At 41.9% G+C, this 18,779-nt stretch overlaps 1 protein-coding gene across 2 annotated transcripts in view; it reads right to left on the bottom strand.

Moving 5' to 3' along the window:
* sema3aa (sema domain, immunoglobulin domain (Ig), short basic domain, secreted, (semaphorin) 3Aa) overlaps positions 1-18,779 on the bottom strand; it is a 35,139-nt gene that overhangs the window by 14,608 nt on the left and 1,752 nt on the right. For both annotated transcript variants that reach the window (XM_034112437.2, XM_034112438.2), the window contains exons 2-3: positions 6,091-6,251; positions 4,670-4,732 (exon numbers count right to left, since the gene is read on the bottom strand). In XM_034112437.2, coding sequence (XP_033968328.1) covers positions 4,670-4,732; positions 6,091-6,251 — 224 coding nt within the window. The remainder of the gene's footprint in view (positions 1-4,669; positions 4,733-6,090; positions 6,252-18,779) is intronic.

The raw sequence follows: 18,779 nt of genomic DNA, 5'->3' as shown, positions 1-18,779 counted from the left end.
AAACTAAGAGATTATAAGCATTAACCTCCAAAAAGCCTCCGAGTTTGAATTAAGTTTGATCCTTTATGAAAATAACATTGACACTTTTAATAGAGAAAGGCGTGATTGGCGTGAAAATGGAGAGTAATAGGAAGCAGAGAATAATGGAGAGAAGAGAAAAGCTCTGTTGAAACTCCCTTTAAAGCGGGGAATTTCCAGTTGGATTTGAAATAAGAACCTGAGTCTCCTTCAAGGAAATCCCACCTGTATCTCCAATCAGGCAAAATGTAGCTCAGATCTTTAATAATCCATATGTTTGAATTTACCTAGGGGGTTTGGGTTGGCTCTCCAGCACATGGTGATAGTCCCAGTGGTGTGAGACTGTTTATTAGAGTGCTAATTAACGGGATTGGTTAATGTAGGAAGGTTATTAGCAGCCTCGAAGAGTTGATTTGGGCACACGTGTTTAGGAGATTAGTCTGGGGTTTTCCTTATTATATACATGCTGAATGTCCACCTAACACATAAGTAGACATTGGCTCTGGGATTTGGAAATGCAGCACACATCACATGGAGACAGATAAATTCCCTTTTAACACATGCACGCTTCAGGCTACTAAACCTCACCAACATTTCATTTTCGCTGATGTCTCTCTTATGAGACATAAATGGATCTGAAGCTGCACTGAGATCAGGTTGGAGTGAACATTATTTCAAACACCAAATTCACTTGAATCACACACTGCACCGCTTCCTTGGTAACTGGCTTGAAGAAAGACTTTGATCATTTAGTCAAATGCATAGTCACTGCATAGCTAGCAGCCTGTTAGCTTACCCGTGCGTGCATAGGATGAAATGACAGGGAAACAACACAAGAAAGAATCCCACACAAAAACCCACAGTAAAAACACAATCAGTTTTGTTCACTATTCCTATAGGAAAGTTATCGGTGCTATAGACAGACTGTTATACATTTGGTCAAAGCTAAGCTAGCAGTTTTTCCCATGTCTATATAGCGAGCTATGCTAACAGGTTGCCAGAAATAGTACAGCCTCAAATTGAACCTAAAGACATGAGAGTGGTGTTAATCTTAGTGTCCAACTTTCAAATAAGCATATTTTCCAAAATGTCTTTATCTCTCAAACCTGTTTGTTGAATATGAAATTTGATTTTAATGTAAAGTCTAAATATGAACATGTTGTAATACAAAACTGTAGCATGCTAGTGGTTTACAACCGACCAGGGTTTATTCGAGCATTCAACACCTTTAGATCATTAACCCACTACCCCTCGCAACATTTCCACAATTTATCCACAGGACCTTTGCCAAGTTCTCAGAGGAAGACTAAACTTTTCTTGTGGCTGACCTCAACTGTGTACGTTTCTGCGACTGTGTGACTTAATGACTTTACCCTCTGCAAGTTCTACGGTGGAACAGAGGGAGCACATGTGCCCCCACATCCTTCTCATGACCCTATTATATGCATTTCACCAACTCATATCATACACCCCCCCACCCAATGTCAGCTCTGTTTAGGATTTGACATGGCTGTCTGCAACTTTGCCTCATTAGCTATGTGGTAGGTTGCGCATAAACACTGACGTACGTAAGTTATGCAAGTCACTCAAACATGCCGCTCTGTCCTGCCTCCCAGGTGAAAAATGGTTTCCCTGATCACAAACCATGTCATTATGTGAAAACCACAATACCCACAGAGGATACATGAGTCATAATTGGCTGAAACCAATGACTCTTTCTTGACAGTGTATTGATGCTGATTTTCCATGGGAGAGAAGGGTGGACACATTTGTGTGTGGTTTGTATTTATTTGGACAAGTTAAGTGGATTTTGAGATTAGGTCCCAAAGTTAATATTGTAAATGCATTTGTATTTGTCATTTAATATGTGTAATAGCTGGAAATGATTTTGGAAATGACATCAGGCACTTCTACAAATACGTGATCCACACTCCAGGATGTGAACACTTTATTAGTTGAATCAAATGCAACAACCTGGGCCATGTTACACACTCATCCTGCCAGAGAGAATGATACAGCCATCAGGCATTTTGGAGGGGGGCAGCTGTTACATTTGTTAAGCGGCTATAAATTGTGGTTAGAAGAAATGCATCACTTTGGGGAGCTCTGAATGCTTTAGTAATGTCCTAATCAAGGCCTCTCCATTCTACACTACTTCTCTGCTCTCACCGCCTCATTTTCAAGGGTAAACATTTTCACAGCACGCAAATACCTCATCATTGTGCTTTGTGTGATGTTGTGCATCCACAGAGTGAGCGAAGGTGTAGTGTTGCTTGTGTAGTTGCGACTGTGTGTTTGGGCGAGAATCCCACAAAGCTGGCGGCGAGTTGGACCCGAGAAAAACCTCTGTGATTTGAAATGAGTATGTAATTCTGGATTATCCAAAAATCCCTGCAGCCGCTGCACTCCGGACTCATCCAGCCATGAAATTAAGATCAGATACAAGCACACAGAGAGTCTATCCAAACAGCAACACAGAGATAACACACACTAACACCATCTCGCACGCAAACAATGCTGGTGGCATATAGTATGTGTTCAGCAAACTCCTGCACATGTGAGCTAACGCGCTGCGCCAGATAATGGGAAGTCAAACATTACACTCCCACATAAATATGCTCACATGCGCACAATCCGAGGCACAAACATAAACATACTCCCGGCATTAAAGTGTTTGTCCCGGCAGTTTATAACCTCTGAGGTAATGCGTCATTGTCCTAGAGGGACACATGTAAGGCAAGGCAAGTTTATTTATATAGCACCTTTCAACACAAGGCAATTCAAAGTGCTTTACAAAAAACGAAAGACATTAAGAAAATGGCATTTCAAATCAGTCATTAAAAAGAAAAGATAATAAAATAAACATTCAAAGAAAAAATACATGGATAAAAGTTACAGTGCAGTTTAAGATGTGAATAGTTCAATTAAAAGCAGCGGCAAAAAGAAAGGTATTTAGTCTGGATTTAAAAGTAGTCAGAGTTGCAGCGGACCTGCAGGTTTCTGGGAGTTTGTTCCAGATATTTGGAGCATAATAACTGAATGCTGCTTCTCCATGTTTAGTTCTGACTCTGGGGACAGAAAGCTGACCAGTCCCTGAAGACCTGAGAGATCTGGATGGTTCATAATTTAGCAGGAGGTCAGAAATGTATTTTGGGCCTAAACCATTCAAAGATTTATAAACCAGCAGCAGTATTTTGAAATCTATTCTTTGACACACAGGAAGCCAGTGTAAAGACTTCAGAACTGGAGTGATGTGATCCACTTTCTCAGTGTTAGTGAGGACTCGAGCAGCAGTGTTCTAAATTAGATGCAGCTTTCTAATAGATTTTTTAGTGAGACCTGTGAAGACACCATTGCAGTAGTCGAGTCTACTGAAGATAAAAGCATGGACAAGTTTTTCCAAATCATGCTGTGACATTAGTCTTTTAATCCTAGATATATTCTTTAGGTGATAGTAGGCTGATTTAGTAACTGTTTTAATGTGACTGTTGAAACTCAGGTCAGAGTCCATGACTACACCTAGATTTCTGGCTTTATCTGTTGGTTTGAACATTGCAGACTGAAGCTCAGCTTCAAAAAGCAACTTTTACACGTTCTGCCTTGGCTCCAAAAACCATTACCTCAGTTTTATCTTTGTTTAATTGGAGAAAGTTCTGACACATCCAGTCATTGATTTGTTCAATGCACTTACTCAGTGTTTGAATTGGAGCATAGTCTCCTGGTGAAATTGTTACGTAAATGTGTGTGTCATCCGCATAGCTATGGTAACTTATTTTGTTGTTTTTCATTATCTGAGCCAGTGGTAGCATGCAGATGTTAAAGAGAAGAGCCCCCAAGATGGAGCCTTGAGGTACCCCACATGTCATATTTGTCAACTCAGATGTGTATTTACCTATTTACCTATTTCTGTCCTATAAGTAGGATTCAAACCAATTTAGAACTGTTTTCGAAAGTCCCACCCAGTTTTCTAGTCGGTCGAGTAATATGTTGTGGTCAACAGTGTCAAACGCAGCACTGAGATCTAATAATACTAACACTGAAGTTCTGCCACTGTCTGTGTTTAAGTGGATGTCATTGAAGACCTTTACAAGAGCAGTCTCAGTGCTGTGGTCTGAACGAAAGCCTGACTGGAACACATCCAAACAACTATTTAAATGCAAGAAATTACTCAACTGTTGAAAAACAACTTTTTCAATGATTTTACCTAGAAATGGGAGGTTTGATATGGGCCTGTAATTGTTCATTACTGTTGGAATAATATCAAGGCAGCAGGAGGAGGATTTCAGAAGTTGAATAATGTCCTCTAGGTTTTTATCATTAATCTGATGGAATTGTGTCATGGTGTTTGACTTGATATTAGGTGTACACCTGTCCACCTCACTGTGACCGAACATCTGTCGTACAGTGTGTTTTGTTAAAGGTGCCAGTGGGGGACGGCCTATAGAGAGTACAGAGTACTGAGGAGAGATGGATAATGGGTACTGGCTAATTTCTGATGCTCCAATCTTCTCTTATAGTGAATTTCTGCAACAATGCGTTTAAGAGTAAATTGAAGAATGGATGCAGGACAGACGTATAATTTGTGTAACAATGATGGCAATAATTATAGAGAAGAGTTCAAACAATGACGCCATCATGAATGTGGACTTACCCCAAGGTCTTTTCCTGCCCACTTGCATTCATCCCTCTTCGAGGGGGTGGCAGGCCACGCAATCTGTGCAAACAAGAAGAGACAAAGTTATACTGGGCTGGAGGTGCAGAGCACAGATGTACATGTTGGTCCATGAAACATGAAGGCAGTGAGTCAATGCAGTGCATCAGGGGGAAGGCCACATTTGGATCATTCCAGGGGAATGAGAAATTGGCCTGATGTATATTGACAGCTCCTAGTTAACTCACTTCCTTATTTCCCTCTGCATTCCTGTTCATACCATATGTGTTGTAACTTGTGTGTACTTATGCATCATATCATGATGCATAAGGGGATTGCTTTTTAAACAGTATAATGATAGGGTGCATGAAAGTAGAGATGGAAAGGGGTTAAGGTGACTCGTAAACAAAACATGTTCTGTGTTTATGTGAAATTGGATAACATACATGTGTAGGAACACGTAGGATTATTACCCTCCAAACTTGCTGTGTTGATTTAGATATATTGTCTAAATATGAGTTCTGGTTCAAATTATGGTATTAAAACTCCTTTCTACTTTTCAAATCTTGAGCATGTGGTTGTACTTTTTCTAAAGACCATTGAGTTAACAGGCTTTTGCGTCGTTGTTTTGGAAAAGATAGGACTTGTTGTGAAATAAATAAAGGCTTGTGATGTTGGAAGAAATCTATCTGTGGCCCTCTGTGTCAAATGAATTATAAACACACATGGCAAGAGTGTAAATGTGGAAGGGAATAATTATATACCAAGAATGCGATTGAGCAAACGTTCTTTTTGTTGGCCCTTCAGATGTGGATAGACAAAGGCAATGTATGCACATGCACGTTCATGCATTTGTATTTTATACAATACACACACATTCCTCATTCTATTCCTACTGTAGACTGTATCTCCTCTCCGGATCAGCTGAGTTCTCTGCAGCTCCGCACATTTTAGTGTAATTACATTAGATTTGCTCAATCACCTCTTTTTGGCCTTTATCTGATAATGATGCAAAGTTCAGAACAAAAGACGGGGACAAAATGCACATCCGAGCCAAGGGCAAAAATAATTAAGTAACACTCTCTGTCTCTGCATTGACTCTGTGTTATTCAGCACTTTCATTCCCCTGCTCAGCTCTCTGCAGCCTGCAGGCAAGTCGGTGTCTATGATGGCAACCCCAATCTGATAAAAAGACTGTTAACCTAGTCCAGGTGGAGTAATGGAATTATCGACAGCCCTGTCTGGACCGAGACAGACAGTGGGAGGGATAGAGGGAGGGGAGAGAAATGTGGTGTAATGGACTCCAGAGGGAGAAGAGAGGAGAGAAAAAAAGAGCTCCTTGCTAACTGGACCAAAAGAACCTCATGCGTTGAACTCTCACACAAACCTATAAAATAAACCTAAAGTGTAAGGAGCTTTACCATTTTGTGGTCTCTGTTGATGTTAACGAGGTCGAATGAGAAGATGTGGTCCTCTGCTCCAACCAGTAGCCTCCCTCGCTCCTCGTCCAATAGGAACGCGTCGTAGCTCGAGCTGTTGGCCAAGCCATTGAAGGTGACGAGGTTACTGGACTCTAACATCTCTGCAGAGAAGGAGAAGAAAGAGTTAGTGCCGATCATGAATTGGGAGTAACTAGCAGAAGACGAAAATATTGATAAATGAACGGTTTGAAAATGAAATCAGTTCCACTTTTATACAGTTCACTACAGCAAGTTAATACATTATAAGTGTTGCCTACGGAAATACATCTGCAGCAAAAATGTGGACTGTAATAGCATAACTATTCAAACTTAAAATATCAGTATATGTTGAGTACTTATTAGTCACAAAAAAAGATATATTCAATATAAATTATTAGATGGTCGAGTGTTGGAAAAGTGTGCTTGTCTTTGCCCAAAATACAAACATTATTCTGCCTCCCCAATCAAGATGCCCTGCTACTTTTTCATGTTTCCTTAATTGCTTTTCCACCCACGCATTTGCACACACAGACACACGTCAGTCAGGTATAGCGTGAGACATTTGAAGTGAACACAGCATGCTCCAATCAGGGACACGGTTCAGACTGCTCAGCCGTGTGATTGGTTGAATAATTCATATGGAGTCAGGGCCAGGGGAGACACTGTTTGTAAGTATGTGTGGGTGTGTGTGGCATGTAGCTGTAAATGGGTTATTATGTAAATCAGCGTTCAAGAGTTTGTCACTGCACATGGATTGCTGCGGAGTTCCTTTCAAGTATACAACGTCGTAAAGTAGAGACTAACAATGTGCAGCCAAGATAAATGGAAACCAGCTTTTACATGTGGGTCAATGTCCAGACCTCAGACAGTCAAGTTAATTTATAACCACCAGAGATCAGTTCCCACTTGGATATTAATCAGTAACACATGAAACATACGGAATGTCCATCTACCTCTTTATTTTATTGTATTGATAATCAAGCTGAAATGCATCATCGATTTTACTTTTTAAAATGACAGAAAACCATTTAGATGATTGGTTAATACCTTTAATAATTAACAAGTAAACAAGTAACAGAAATTCACTTTTTAAAATGAAAGATTCTGCTATTTCTCTGTTTTATGGCACTGCAAATGTAATGTGATTATAAATCTAATTTATGTATATCTGAGTGGGGTCCTGGCATTGATAACATCCCCTTTTTTTAACATGTTGCGACATTTTGTAGACTAAGCAAATTATTCATTAATAGAAAAATAAGCCAATAATGAAAGATTCATCTAAATAATGTTAGCCAAATTAAAATATGCATTTAAATATGCATCCACAATTTATACAATTATGGAATGGAGAAAATAACCACGAGAATCAGAAGCCAAGTACATATCTTTGATGAAAGAGGGGAACAATTGGTAAATTATAAAACACAAAACATTTATAATGCCCAGGTAGTACGATCTGACAATGAGTATTAAAAAGCTATATCTTATAAATTGGTATCAATTTGTGTGGTTTCTTTTTTCTTTCTTTCTTCCCTTTTCGATTGTCATGTAGTTCTTTTTATGTATGTATCTCAGTTTTTATTTTGTTATGTATGCCTTAATAATTTCTTAAAATGCAGACAAAATAAATAAACAAAATGAACCCCTTCAGCCTCCACTCGGTCCATTTCATGCACACCATGTGGTTCATATTTTCACTCCAGGTACAGCCTTCCAATACATCAGCCTCACCATCACACTATCATCCATCATCATCAGTGTCACCATACAGCACGGACACACGCAGGCACACAATATAGAAACCAGCACACCCACACACACACACACACACACACACACACACACACACACACACACACACACACACACACACACACACACACACACACACACACACACACACACACACACACACACACACACACACACACACACACACACACACACACACACACACACACACACACGGTCCGGTCGAAGCATTGTGATCTCACTGCAGCGCTCTGATTGACGGGCTGCTATAGGAGCCATCTGCGCCCCCTCACACTGTGTAAGATCTCGGACATCTGTGTCTACATAAAAGCAGGGATTGATGGTCGGGGAGATGGAGGTAGTGGTGTGTCGCCCCTGTGTGTGTGTGTGTGTGTGTGTGTGTGTGTGTGTGTGTGTGTGTGTGTGTGTGTGTGTGTGTGTGTGTGTGTGTGTGTGTGTGTGTGTGTGTGTGTGTGTGTGTGTGTGTGTGTGTGTGGAGTAGCAGTGGGGTGGATGAGAGGGAGTGGTCGTCACCTAATAAAGACGCTTGCAGCTCATCTGCGTCATTTGGATTTCAGTTTGGAGGAAATGGAGTGGGTGGGCATGAATGGAGGTCTGTGTGTGTGTGTGTGTGTGTGTGTGTGTGTGTGTGTGTGTGTGTGTGTGTGTGTGTGTGTGTGTGTGTGTGTGTGTGTGTGTGTGTGTGTGTGTGTGTGTGTGTGTGAGAATTTGTAGTGAACCGCAGATGGGTCGAGCGTATGTGTGTGGGTTTTACTGTAGGTATATTTTGCTACAGTGGCCATTCTATGGACATCAACGTTCTTATAATCCTGAAATAATGATGACGAGACATTAAATACTGCAGATAAGAAGAAGTCGAAGCCATTTTGTTATCAGGTGGTAGCCAATCAGATAGTAGCCTGTTATTCTCAGTTTACCAATCAGATTTGAAATCGCAGGGTCAGGAAATGAGTTGAAGGAGAGAAGTAAGCAAATGTGATTTCCAGTCCACAGAACGCCAACGGAGGTCCTATTATGTTTCAAACGGTGAGAAAGGGAATAATAATGTGTGTGGCAGAAAGTCAAGGTGTAAAAATGGGAATTGAATGGAAAAATAAATAGTTTAAGGCTTAGGGCCTACAGAAGATTAAGATTACAGAAAAGGGAAGTTAAGAATGAGGATATGGAGACATAAGGCCAAACGCTCAATAGTGAATGAAAAAAAGACGGGACATCTCCTCCTAACTTCCATCTACGGGACAGACAGTGTCTTCTGAAAGTAAAAGGCAATGTAGGGCAAACCGGTCCGTCACGAAAGGTTTCCCCCAGATGGGCCAAAGAAGGAAAAACACACGCATATTTCAACACGTGGCGATGCCCGACAAAGACACGGTGGCCTCAGCCTGCACACACAGACACACACAGAGAGGCTTTATCTGAGCTGGGATCTGCTGCGGTTTGGAGAATTGGAGGAACTGGGCGTAAGCACCTAAGGACCTCTAACCTAAACACAGACACGCTCGTTTGGAAATGGAGCACGGGCAGATTCAGGGCGCGCAGCACGGCTCATACAAAATACAGTAACCAAGCAAAGACAAGAACTCTAGAATAACACACACGGGGAGGAGGAGCAGGTTCAACATGTCTTCACTGCGCTCGGCTTCTAGCATGCAAGTAGACCCCCCTCAGCTGACATGCATATACAATATATAATATATCATATTGACCTAAATGTTTACAGCGCATCAATTCTTCCTGAACAAACACATTCTTCCCAGACTAAGATGTAATCCAGTCGTTTTTTCTGCCTATGCAGCATGAACTAGTGGAACCGTGCGCACACTCAGCAGCTTCCACCTCCAACACACTCCCTGGCCCCGGACCCTTCAACACACACCGTCTAACACACACACACACACACACACACACACACACACACACACACACACACACACACACACACCACACACACACACACACACACACACACACACACACACACACACACACACACACACACACACACACACACACACACACACACACACACACACACACACACACACGCGCCCCCCCTCACCACACACAGTCTGCTTACACTCACCACTGGATACACATTTAAACATATACTAGAGCATGAATATGGATTCCACTCACTTCACACACACATGGCGACACACACACTGTTCAGTCCACTTTCATCGCACTTTCTCCTGTTACATGCATCCTCTGTCTGCTCTGTTTTTCACTCACACATTCTGTTTCCTACATATTGAAAAGCACACATTCAGGCACATTGGGCCTGTGTAAACAACCACACACACACACACACACACACACACACACACATACACACACACACACACACACACACACACACACACACACACACACACACACACACACACACACACACACACACACACACACACACACACACACACACACACACACACACACACACACACACACACACACACTAATATGGAGGCACATCTGCAAAGATATGGTGAAATTGAAGTCTGGGCAAATTAGTTGTTTAATGTTAATATTAAAAGTGGGAATCTAATCCAAAATTAACTATACAGTAATATCATCATACCTAATTCAAGATTCTTACATCAACAAACAAGCATTTTGCAATATGCTGAGTATTACATTTATAATGATTTATTCGCTTTTTTTCAACAGCAAATTATGCAATTTAACAACTTCCTGCCAATCCTGCTGATTTCACCTATGACATCAAAATAAAAAATAAATAATACCATCACGTGAGTTGACTGTAAAAGCAATTGTTACCAGAAATTGCAATAATAATAGTTAAGATGATGAGTATGTGTATAATGACAACTTTGCAAAAGAAAGACATTTGAAATTCTATTCTGTACAAATGTACCCCCAACCCTAGTTAAAATATGGCTGGAAGATGAAAGTTTAATCACAAGTTATTAATCTAGATGTGTATATATATATATGTCCTATCTAGGTGGGGCTCGAATGCCTTCCATACAACACAAACACTATATATTCAAGAACCCCACTTCAAACTGGCAAATACAAGCAATTCATTCAAATGAATTATCATTTGTCCGTCTCTCACACTCCATTATGGAAAATAACATGGCTCTTGTCTTAAAAAGCCCCGGGGAAAAAAAAGGACTACATTTAAAATTGAAGTGCAATTGTCTGTGGAGTACTCTTCACTCCTCCATCCTCAGAACAGGCAGGCGCTTTACACGCCCACATGCCACGCAATAGCGGAATAATGAAACTGCGTGAAAGAAAGGCGACGGGGTATTAAATTATGTTTATCTGACTGTGCGTGTGCGCTGCTGAGTGAGTGTGTGTTTGAGTGACATTAAGTATAAAAGCCTGACAGAGGAAAACACTTGACTGAGATTCAACAGATGGATAATATTCCATTAAGCTAATGCAGCACTGTTCAAGTGTTCCTCCTGTGCATACAGTACGGCACAACAAGAGGAGAGGGGGTTTTCGACAAGTGGGACATTTCACTTTTTTACTATTCATTTCGTTGACAAAGCTTTCTTTTTCTTCTGCTTTTGGCAAGAGGTTCCTGACTTACACTCAAAAGGTGTATTTCTGTGGTCTGTCAGAGTGTGTAAGTCTGTTTTACTAAAAAGCTGACAGGCAGGGAAAAGAAAGACAGTTCGAAAAGAAAATGGCAGCTCAAAAGGAACTGAGAATTACACATGTTTTTCTTTATAATACAAGGCTGGCTTCAGAAAAGCAAAGACACACAGTTCTGTAATATCTGCAGTGGTTTAGGTTTGGCATGTCAATCCTTCTGTCTGTCCCAACTCTGCCTCTGAAGGCTTTCTCTTTTCTCCGTGTGTGGTGCGGTGTGCGTTTTCCCGCTCTCACAATGGCCTCTGCCACAAAACACAGGTGTCGGGGAGAAAAAAGACGAGACGGCGGCCTCATGGAAATTTGCGGAGAGCTTTGCTTAACAAAGTGTTCAAATATTATCCTAAGCTCAAGGATATCCACACATGCCTCAAAAGTTCACCTCCCCGCTCGCTCCCTTTCTCTCTCTTTCTAAGCACGGAAGCAGGTGTGGGTTGGTTTCCATGGTGACGGTGAGTATAACACAACCTGGGTCGGTGGATTTCTCATTCAGGTTCAGCAGAGTGACAGGAAATGCGCGACCTCGCACACGGCGCCGTGAACTCTATCATTCAGAAGAGTTTCCACATGTGTTTTAATACAAAGGTGCGCATGAAAGTGTGTGTGTGTGTGGAGTAATTATTCATTAGAAAACACACTGAATATATTTGTGCTGTTGCAGCCATACTGTACTACTTTCCAGAAACGATTGGTCTAGAAATTCAGCTCTGCAAAACACTGTTGAAATAGAAACTTATTTCTTTTATTTTCAACCGAAATGACGCACAGCTATAATTCAAAGTCAAGTAGTGTATCTTATGGGACATTTAAATACCACACTGTCTAGTGAATATGACTGATATGTATCATAGGGACTAACACGGAAAATACGACCACATCCCAAACCACAAGAATCTATATGAGTAGTCTAAGTATGTGTTGAATTTCACCATACAGCATCATTCATCTTTCTCAACCAAAAATGCTAGACCTTCTCGTCACCGCACGACATCGAGGGAGGAAGAGAGAGAGAGAGTGAGGACGGATACTGAACACACACTAATCTGAGAGTGGACATGAGCAGCATAATAGAGACCAATGGAAGCAAAGTAAGGCAGAAACATGAGCACAGATTAGGAAGAAAAAAAAAGGACACTAGACAAAAGCGGTTGAATATGGATCCGTTTCATTAGTGTGTGTCTCCTCCTGTCATTGGACGGCTGAGCCACAGAGAGCGGTTTCCAGCCAGCGTTGTGGCCACAGACGGCTCGAGGCCTGGCCATGTGCACCGCAGAAAGCCCACTCACACACCACTAAATACTCACTGTACAACCAGGCTGCTCAGACTCTCTGGTTCCTATTACTGTTAAGGAAAACACACACACACACACAGACACACTTGCAAATAGAAACTTTTGAATGCAAATACAATCGTCGGCATTTTTGAACATACAAAATGTGCCATGTGTATCCACACGGCCAATCACGTTATCACTCCTCTGCAAATCTGTGCAGCGAGAGGGAGACGGTGGTAGTGTGAGGCAGCTTGATGGATGGACTTTGAGAGGAACCAGGCTGTGGTTAGCTTGGTTATGTCTGGAGCCACTGCCTGTCAGCTGTACCGTGTAGCCCAATGTCAGCCCTGACATTTTATTAGAAATTAATGAGGCAGGGCTACAGATCCCGATGTGTCCGAGGCAAACTGTGACAGCAAACACGTTGATGCGACACAGACACAGATCAAATCCACAGGCACTTTTCTGCTCTGCTCTCTATTAATAAAGGTGCAACAAAATGAGGTTTTGGGAAATAAAAGTATGCAGCGTCTGCGTTTAACGTAATGCAATAGCAGTGGGGAATGATAATCCACAAAATCCCCAATCTTGAAAATGATAAAATCAAGATTTATGATTGTTATCTTCCCAACGTCGTAATTATGTCTCGTCCAAATGCTGGTATTTATGACAGAAATACATCCAAGTGAAAAAAAAACATAACAGCAAATTCGGAGGGACTATTATATCTCGCTAACAGTGGCTATAAGTCTATACATCAGGGCACTGACAAAACTGAAATGTTGACTCTAATTTCACATAAGTGTATTAGGTTAATAGAAAGCAATAATATTAGGTTGAACTTGTATTTTAAACTTAATGTCATTGATTTCAATTAGCCTAATTATGTGAAATGTTGTGACCATTCACGTTAAAGTCAACGTATCAGTGAAAGAAGTATCACTCGTGGACAACGCTTCATCACACACTCTACTTTTAAAAAAAAATTGTTTCCACCGCCACTCCCCATTCTTCCTCTGCGTGTCTGTTGTCCATCAGTCCCCCAGTCTTTCTGCAGAGATGTCCCCCTCATTTGTAACTCGACCCGGTTGAGATTGAACGGTTCACCCTTTCTCCATACGACTGACAAAACTTAGCAGGTGGCGGGACCCATTCATACCCGCAGTTCAGCAATCTGCAACACGCTGTAACCCAAGCCTCCATCCCAAACACAGATGCAAAGACGCAGGGTATTTTTCCCGCATGCGTGTCCATACACTGCTTATGTACACACAGACGGAAATGTACACTGAACATGCACAATTGCTGTGTACGCTCATTAATCTCTTCGCGGACGCGCACGGCAACGGCATTAACTCCTGTTGTGGCCTTTATGAGCACACATCAGGATTGTTTTAAGTAAGGATTTCGGTTTTAATGAAAAAGCACTGTAATTAGGGAACATTTAAGGAACACTGGGGCCGTGCTTGACATTCCAACGCACACACCAACCTGGAAAGCAAACATGAAATCGGAAAGGTCATAAAACTCAGCAATTACACCAGAGTGTGTTGCAGCATGGGGTAATGAAACAAATCACTCATGCCGCTTTCATCATGTATTCGTCTACAATACCTATAATAAGACAAGCTAGATATGGTATCAAAACAACATCATACTCACTGCAATAGTACACATAGAAACTAAAATGTTGACTTTAATTCAATGTATTAAGTCAACATATTTCACATAACTGTATTAGGTATGTTGAAACCAATAATATTAAGTTGAAATAAAAAAAGTAGGTTCAACTTAACATTATTGCTTTCAACCAACCTAATACAGCTATGTTATTTTTTGTTGACATAATACATTTAATCAAAATCAACCTTTGCAGTTGTATCAGTTTATGCTAGTGTAAAATGGCAACAAAAACAATTGACAGACATTAAGGGACTTTATAAATGTCTTTTTGTTTTGCAAGTGCATTGCACAATTATCTGTGGGGCAATGAGTGTCGACACAAATTCTCTCTGTGACTCAATTATGCCATCTTTCAACTTGTGGTCAGGTATGTGAGGCAGTGCAAGGAAATGTAATATATTTGGATGTAACATAGGGGCATGATTGAAAAAGCCAGCCACAGCAAAACATTGGTTTATAGTATTGGAATGTGGCCGTGTGGGAGCAGCCATGAGGGGTAGTTCAGTGTGTGTGTGTGTGTGTGTGTGTGTGTGTGTGTGTGTGTGTGTGTGTGTGTGTGTGTGTGTGTGTGTGTGTGTGTGTGTGTGTGTGTGTGTGTGTGTGTGTGTGTGTGTCCAAATAGAGTTGAAAAGAAGGATAGCCAAAGATATGTATCAACCAAGCTGCAATCAAAGAGACAGGAAGAGGAGACCAGCATAAAAAAAAATAAAAAAACACAGCCTACTTGAAGATTGTACTTAGGGTCTGCGGTGTTGTGGTTCTTTGAGAAGCGAGGCGAGGGAGGAGGGGGTAGGAAGAGAAGAACGATGAGAAATAAAGAGAAAAGGGAGGCAGACAACTCCAAAGTTGGTGCGTTGGGAGAACACCTTATAATTATCTACATCCGCTCTGTGAGCCCCAGCCCGCAGAATGGACAGATACAACAAAGAGAGCAAGAGAGAGAATCTCATTCACATATCAAAGAAGGAATAGACACACTGATCAACCATACAAACACCCACAAACAGTTCATATTTTTATAGGCAGGCACGCCCACACACAAAACACACACGGACACACACACAGGCTTATTATGGGGCTGAGTCCAGACTGCGTTGAGTGCGGTTCCACACCAAGTGTCTATTTTGAAGGGTTCTAAGCCAATTCCAGATTCCCTGTCTCTTTCTCCGTCTCGCTCCGTCTTTCCTCCTCAGTTCCTCCCATGCAGCCAGCGTGGGGCATGGCACTACGAGGTCAGGCAGTAGGCTCCATAATTACCCACGCCGAGGGTAATTATCAGGTTGTTTGATGAGGCCTTTTAAGTGTTAAAGTGCCGCCCGCTGGCTCCTTTTTACGGATCACCATCGGGTCAAGTTTAGAGCTGCAATATATGTTTATTTTCACTTTCAATTAATCAGCATGATTACTCTATTCATCGTTTTGTTCATTAAAAGGTTCAAAAAAGGTTAAATGGCAATTTATAAAAAAAAAATGTTTATTATTAACTTTGCAATTCTATATGAGAGCATCGTTTTATTAAATATTTGTAATTGTTGCTCTAAAAATGACTAAACCAATCCATTTATATATTCTAAATGGTTGCCATTTCTGTCGATTCACTATTCAATTGTTTGAGCTTTGCAGGTTCATGGATCTCCCCTCATAATGTGTGTATCTGGGTGCTGTATGTGCATCGCTTGACCTTTAGGGGTCAGTGTTCCTCCTGATGGCCTTTCTGCAGCGTGGGAGGGGGTGGGAGAGAGTTTGTGTGCAGCTATGCATTGATCCATGGGAGTGTGTCATTGTTTCATCCTTTTAATTGATGTGCTTGCTGTATTGCAGTAGTGCAGCAGCAGCATTGTTTATATTACATTTGCAACAATAAAGTGCTTTTATTCTTAAATAATTCAAATAGTTTGATAGTTGCGATTTTCCCGCCTCTTCTAGGTTATGATGACTCGCTTTTTTCAAAGGAATTGGGCTGCCATTTGTTGCCTTAAAATATTACAACACTAAGATTAGTTTGAACTTGGACTTGAGTTTCAACTCATGTCTCTTTCTCCTTATGTTCCTCGGTCAAGGCACTGGAAGTAAAAAGCTATTCTGGTCTCAAGGAGAAGAGAAAATCATTAACTCTCGTGATCATACTTCTGTCCCCGTGAAGCCAGATCCTTTTAGCTGAGGGAGATGGCTAACTGACCCCACCGGGAAATCATTTACTCTGCACTTGCTGCGCCAGCCGTCCCAGGAGAGGTAATTGTATCTACCTGCCTCCATTTCTCAGTCGTTCTACGTCTCAAACTGCTCACACTGCAGTCGTTCGTGTGTCCTTTCCAGCAGACGACTATCGGTCCCTGGAGGCGTGTCATCAGCGCTCGTTTGAGAATAATTTCACGGGACTCTGCTCGCATGCTCTGTGTTTATTTGACTGCCCAAAATCACAGACCCTCCTTGTTCTTGCGACTGTCCCACTCCGGGGCCTGAGTCTCTCTTCCGCTCGTGTGATCGTCCCGGCACACTCTTTTGCTCGGCGCTCGTTTGACTGTCCTTCCCAGGAGGATTCCTCCTTGTCGTTTATTTGACTTAATTACTATGCAGGCTTGGTGGAGGGAGAGGGGATGAGTGACACTTCACTTAACAACCAGCCTCCCTGCTTCCTGCGTCGTCTGCTGTATGTCTGCCAGCTTATCCTTCATTAAAAGCAAATCTCTCCTCCCCTCCACCGTCACCCCCATCCCTCTCTCTCACTCCCACCGCCCGCCGCACAGTGGGTGTTAACGGAGAATCGTCCCCCCTGACAGGCATCGAGAGAGCCATCAAACACCTGTGGGCCCGAGACACTGCCGAGCGGAACCTCACAAAGACGCTGATGCCTTTACACCCCAATGATATGCACATACACAATGGTGGAAACCAATAGCAGTTTGAAATCACAAATAATTACAGAAACAGCTATTTTACAGCACAATAAAATGTGTCAGCTCATGTGCACGGGCACACGCACAGAACCAGGTGTCTAATTATATGGGCACATGACAGACCTGACACATTTTTTGCCTCGCTAAAACACACGCAAACTCACCTTCTACAAGAGAGGGTGTTGAGTCCTCGCACCAAGATGTTGCATGAACACACACACACACACACACACACACACACACACACACACACACACACACACACACACACACACACACACACACACACACACACACACACACACACACACACACACACACACACACACACACACACACACACACACACACACACACACACACAACAGGGCTTTGATGTACTTTTAGTAAAAATAATCATACATCCACTAAAGTGCATCTGTCATGACTCTTTCCCTGCAGACCTGCCTTCTTGGTTGCAGGACGCTCATCCATCACTCGTACAGTGAGGCAATGCAGACTTTGATGCTCGATGACATATCTCTTGTCCAGTATTGTTGTCAGCAACATGTTCGCTTGTCAGACCGAACACCAAGGAGGATCACAAAAAGGGGCAGAGGGGAACTATATTCACATTCTTTGAAAGCAGATGGCTGTGTAGAAGAAGAGATGACATGTTCCCATCATGCCTAGAGGCTCCGTGTGAACTGACATAATGGAGCCCAGGGGATGTATGACTTGTAGCAGGTAAGTTCAACTATGATTCTTTCCAGAGTCCATGTGGTGATTGCATGTCATCACTCTTTTAAAATGCTGTGCCAACAACATGCTGAAGAAGCTCATTACATTCTGAAATACAAAAGTCACATGCAACACCGAGCATCGGCACACACGCTTGGAAGTTTAAAGGGTGATGAAGGAAAATATACTCTACCAAAATTACAACTTGCGCTCTATCTAAAGAATAAAGCATGTCATATAGCAGGCCTCTAAACACAAGTTATAGCCAACGTCTGGGCTGAAGACAGAAAATGAATTAGGGTGACAAACATCACATTTATGACCGAATTGTTTCCCAAGATTGAAATGATCTGAGTGACCGAGGCTTCGGATGACAGTCAAACGCACAACGGGATGCTGCTAAACAACGGCAAATCAGCACGTTTGTACATTTTCAGAGGGCTTGTTTTACGAGAGAAACGGGACTAAAATAAAGAATGGAGGGACCACACTCGCAGCCATATACTTTCGGTCATGTTTTGGGACAAAGAACCACGATAGCCTCCCTCACTGAAATTAAAATGCACAAAAAAACCTTCCCAAAATATGTCAACAATGTTGCCAGTTATTTCTAGCTGAGATGAAAAGTCTGCTATTACAAAGAGCCTGATTTAGTGTAGGGTGTGAGAGA

The sequence above is a fragment of the Pseudochaenichthys georgianus genome, chromosome 23 (genome assembly GCF_902827115.2).
Source record: "Pseudochaenichthys georgianus chromosome 23, fPseGeo1.2, whole genome shotgun sequence".
Taxonomy (NCBI): Eukaryota; Metazoa; Chordata; class Actinopteri; order Perciformes; family Channichthyidae; genus Pseudochaenichthys; species Pseudochaenichthys georgianus.
Note: the sequence above shows the minus strand (reverse complement) of the source record. Positions and strands in the feature narration are given on the sequence as shown.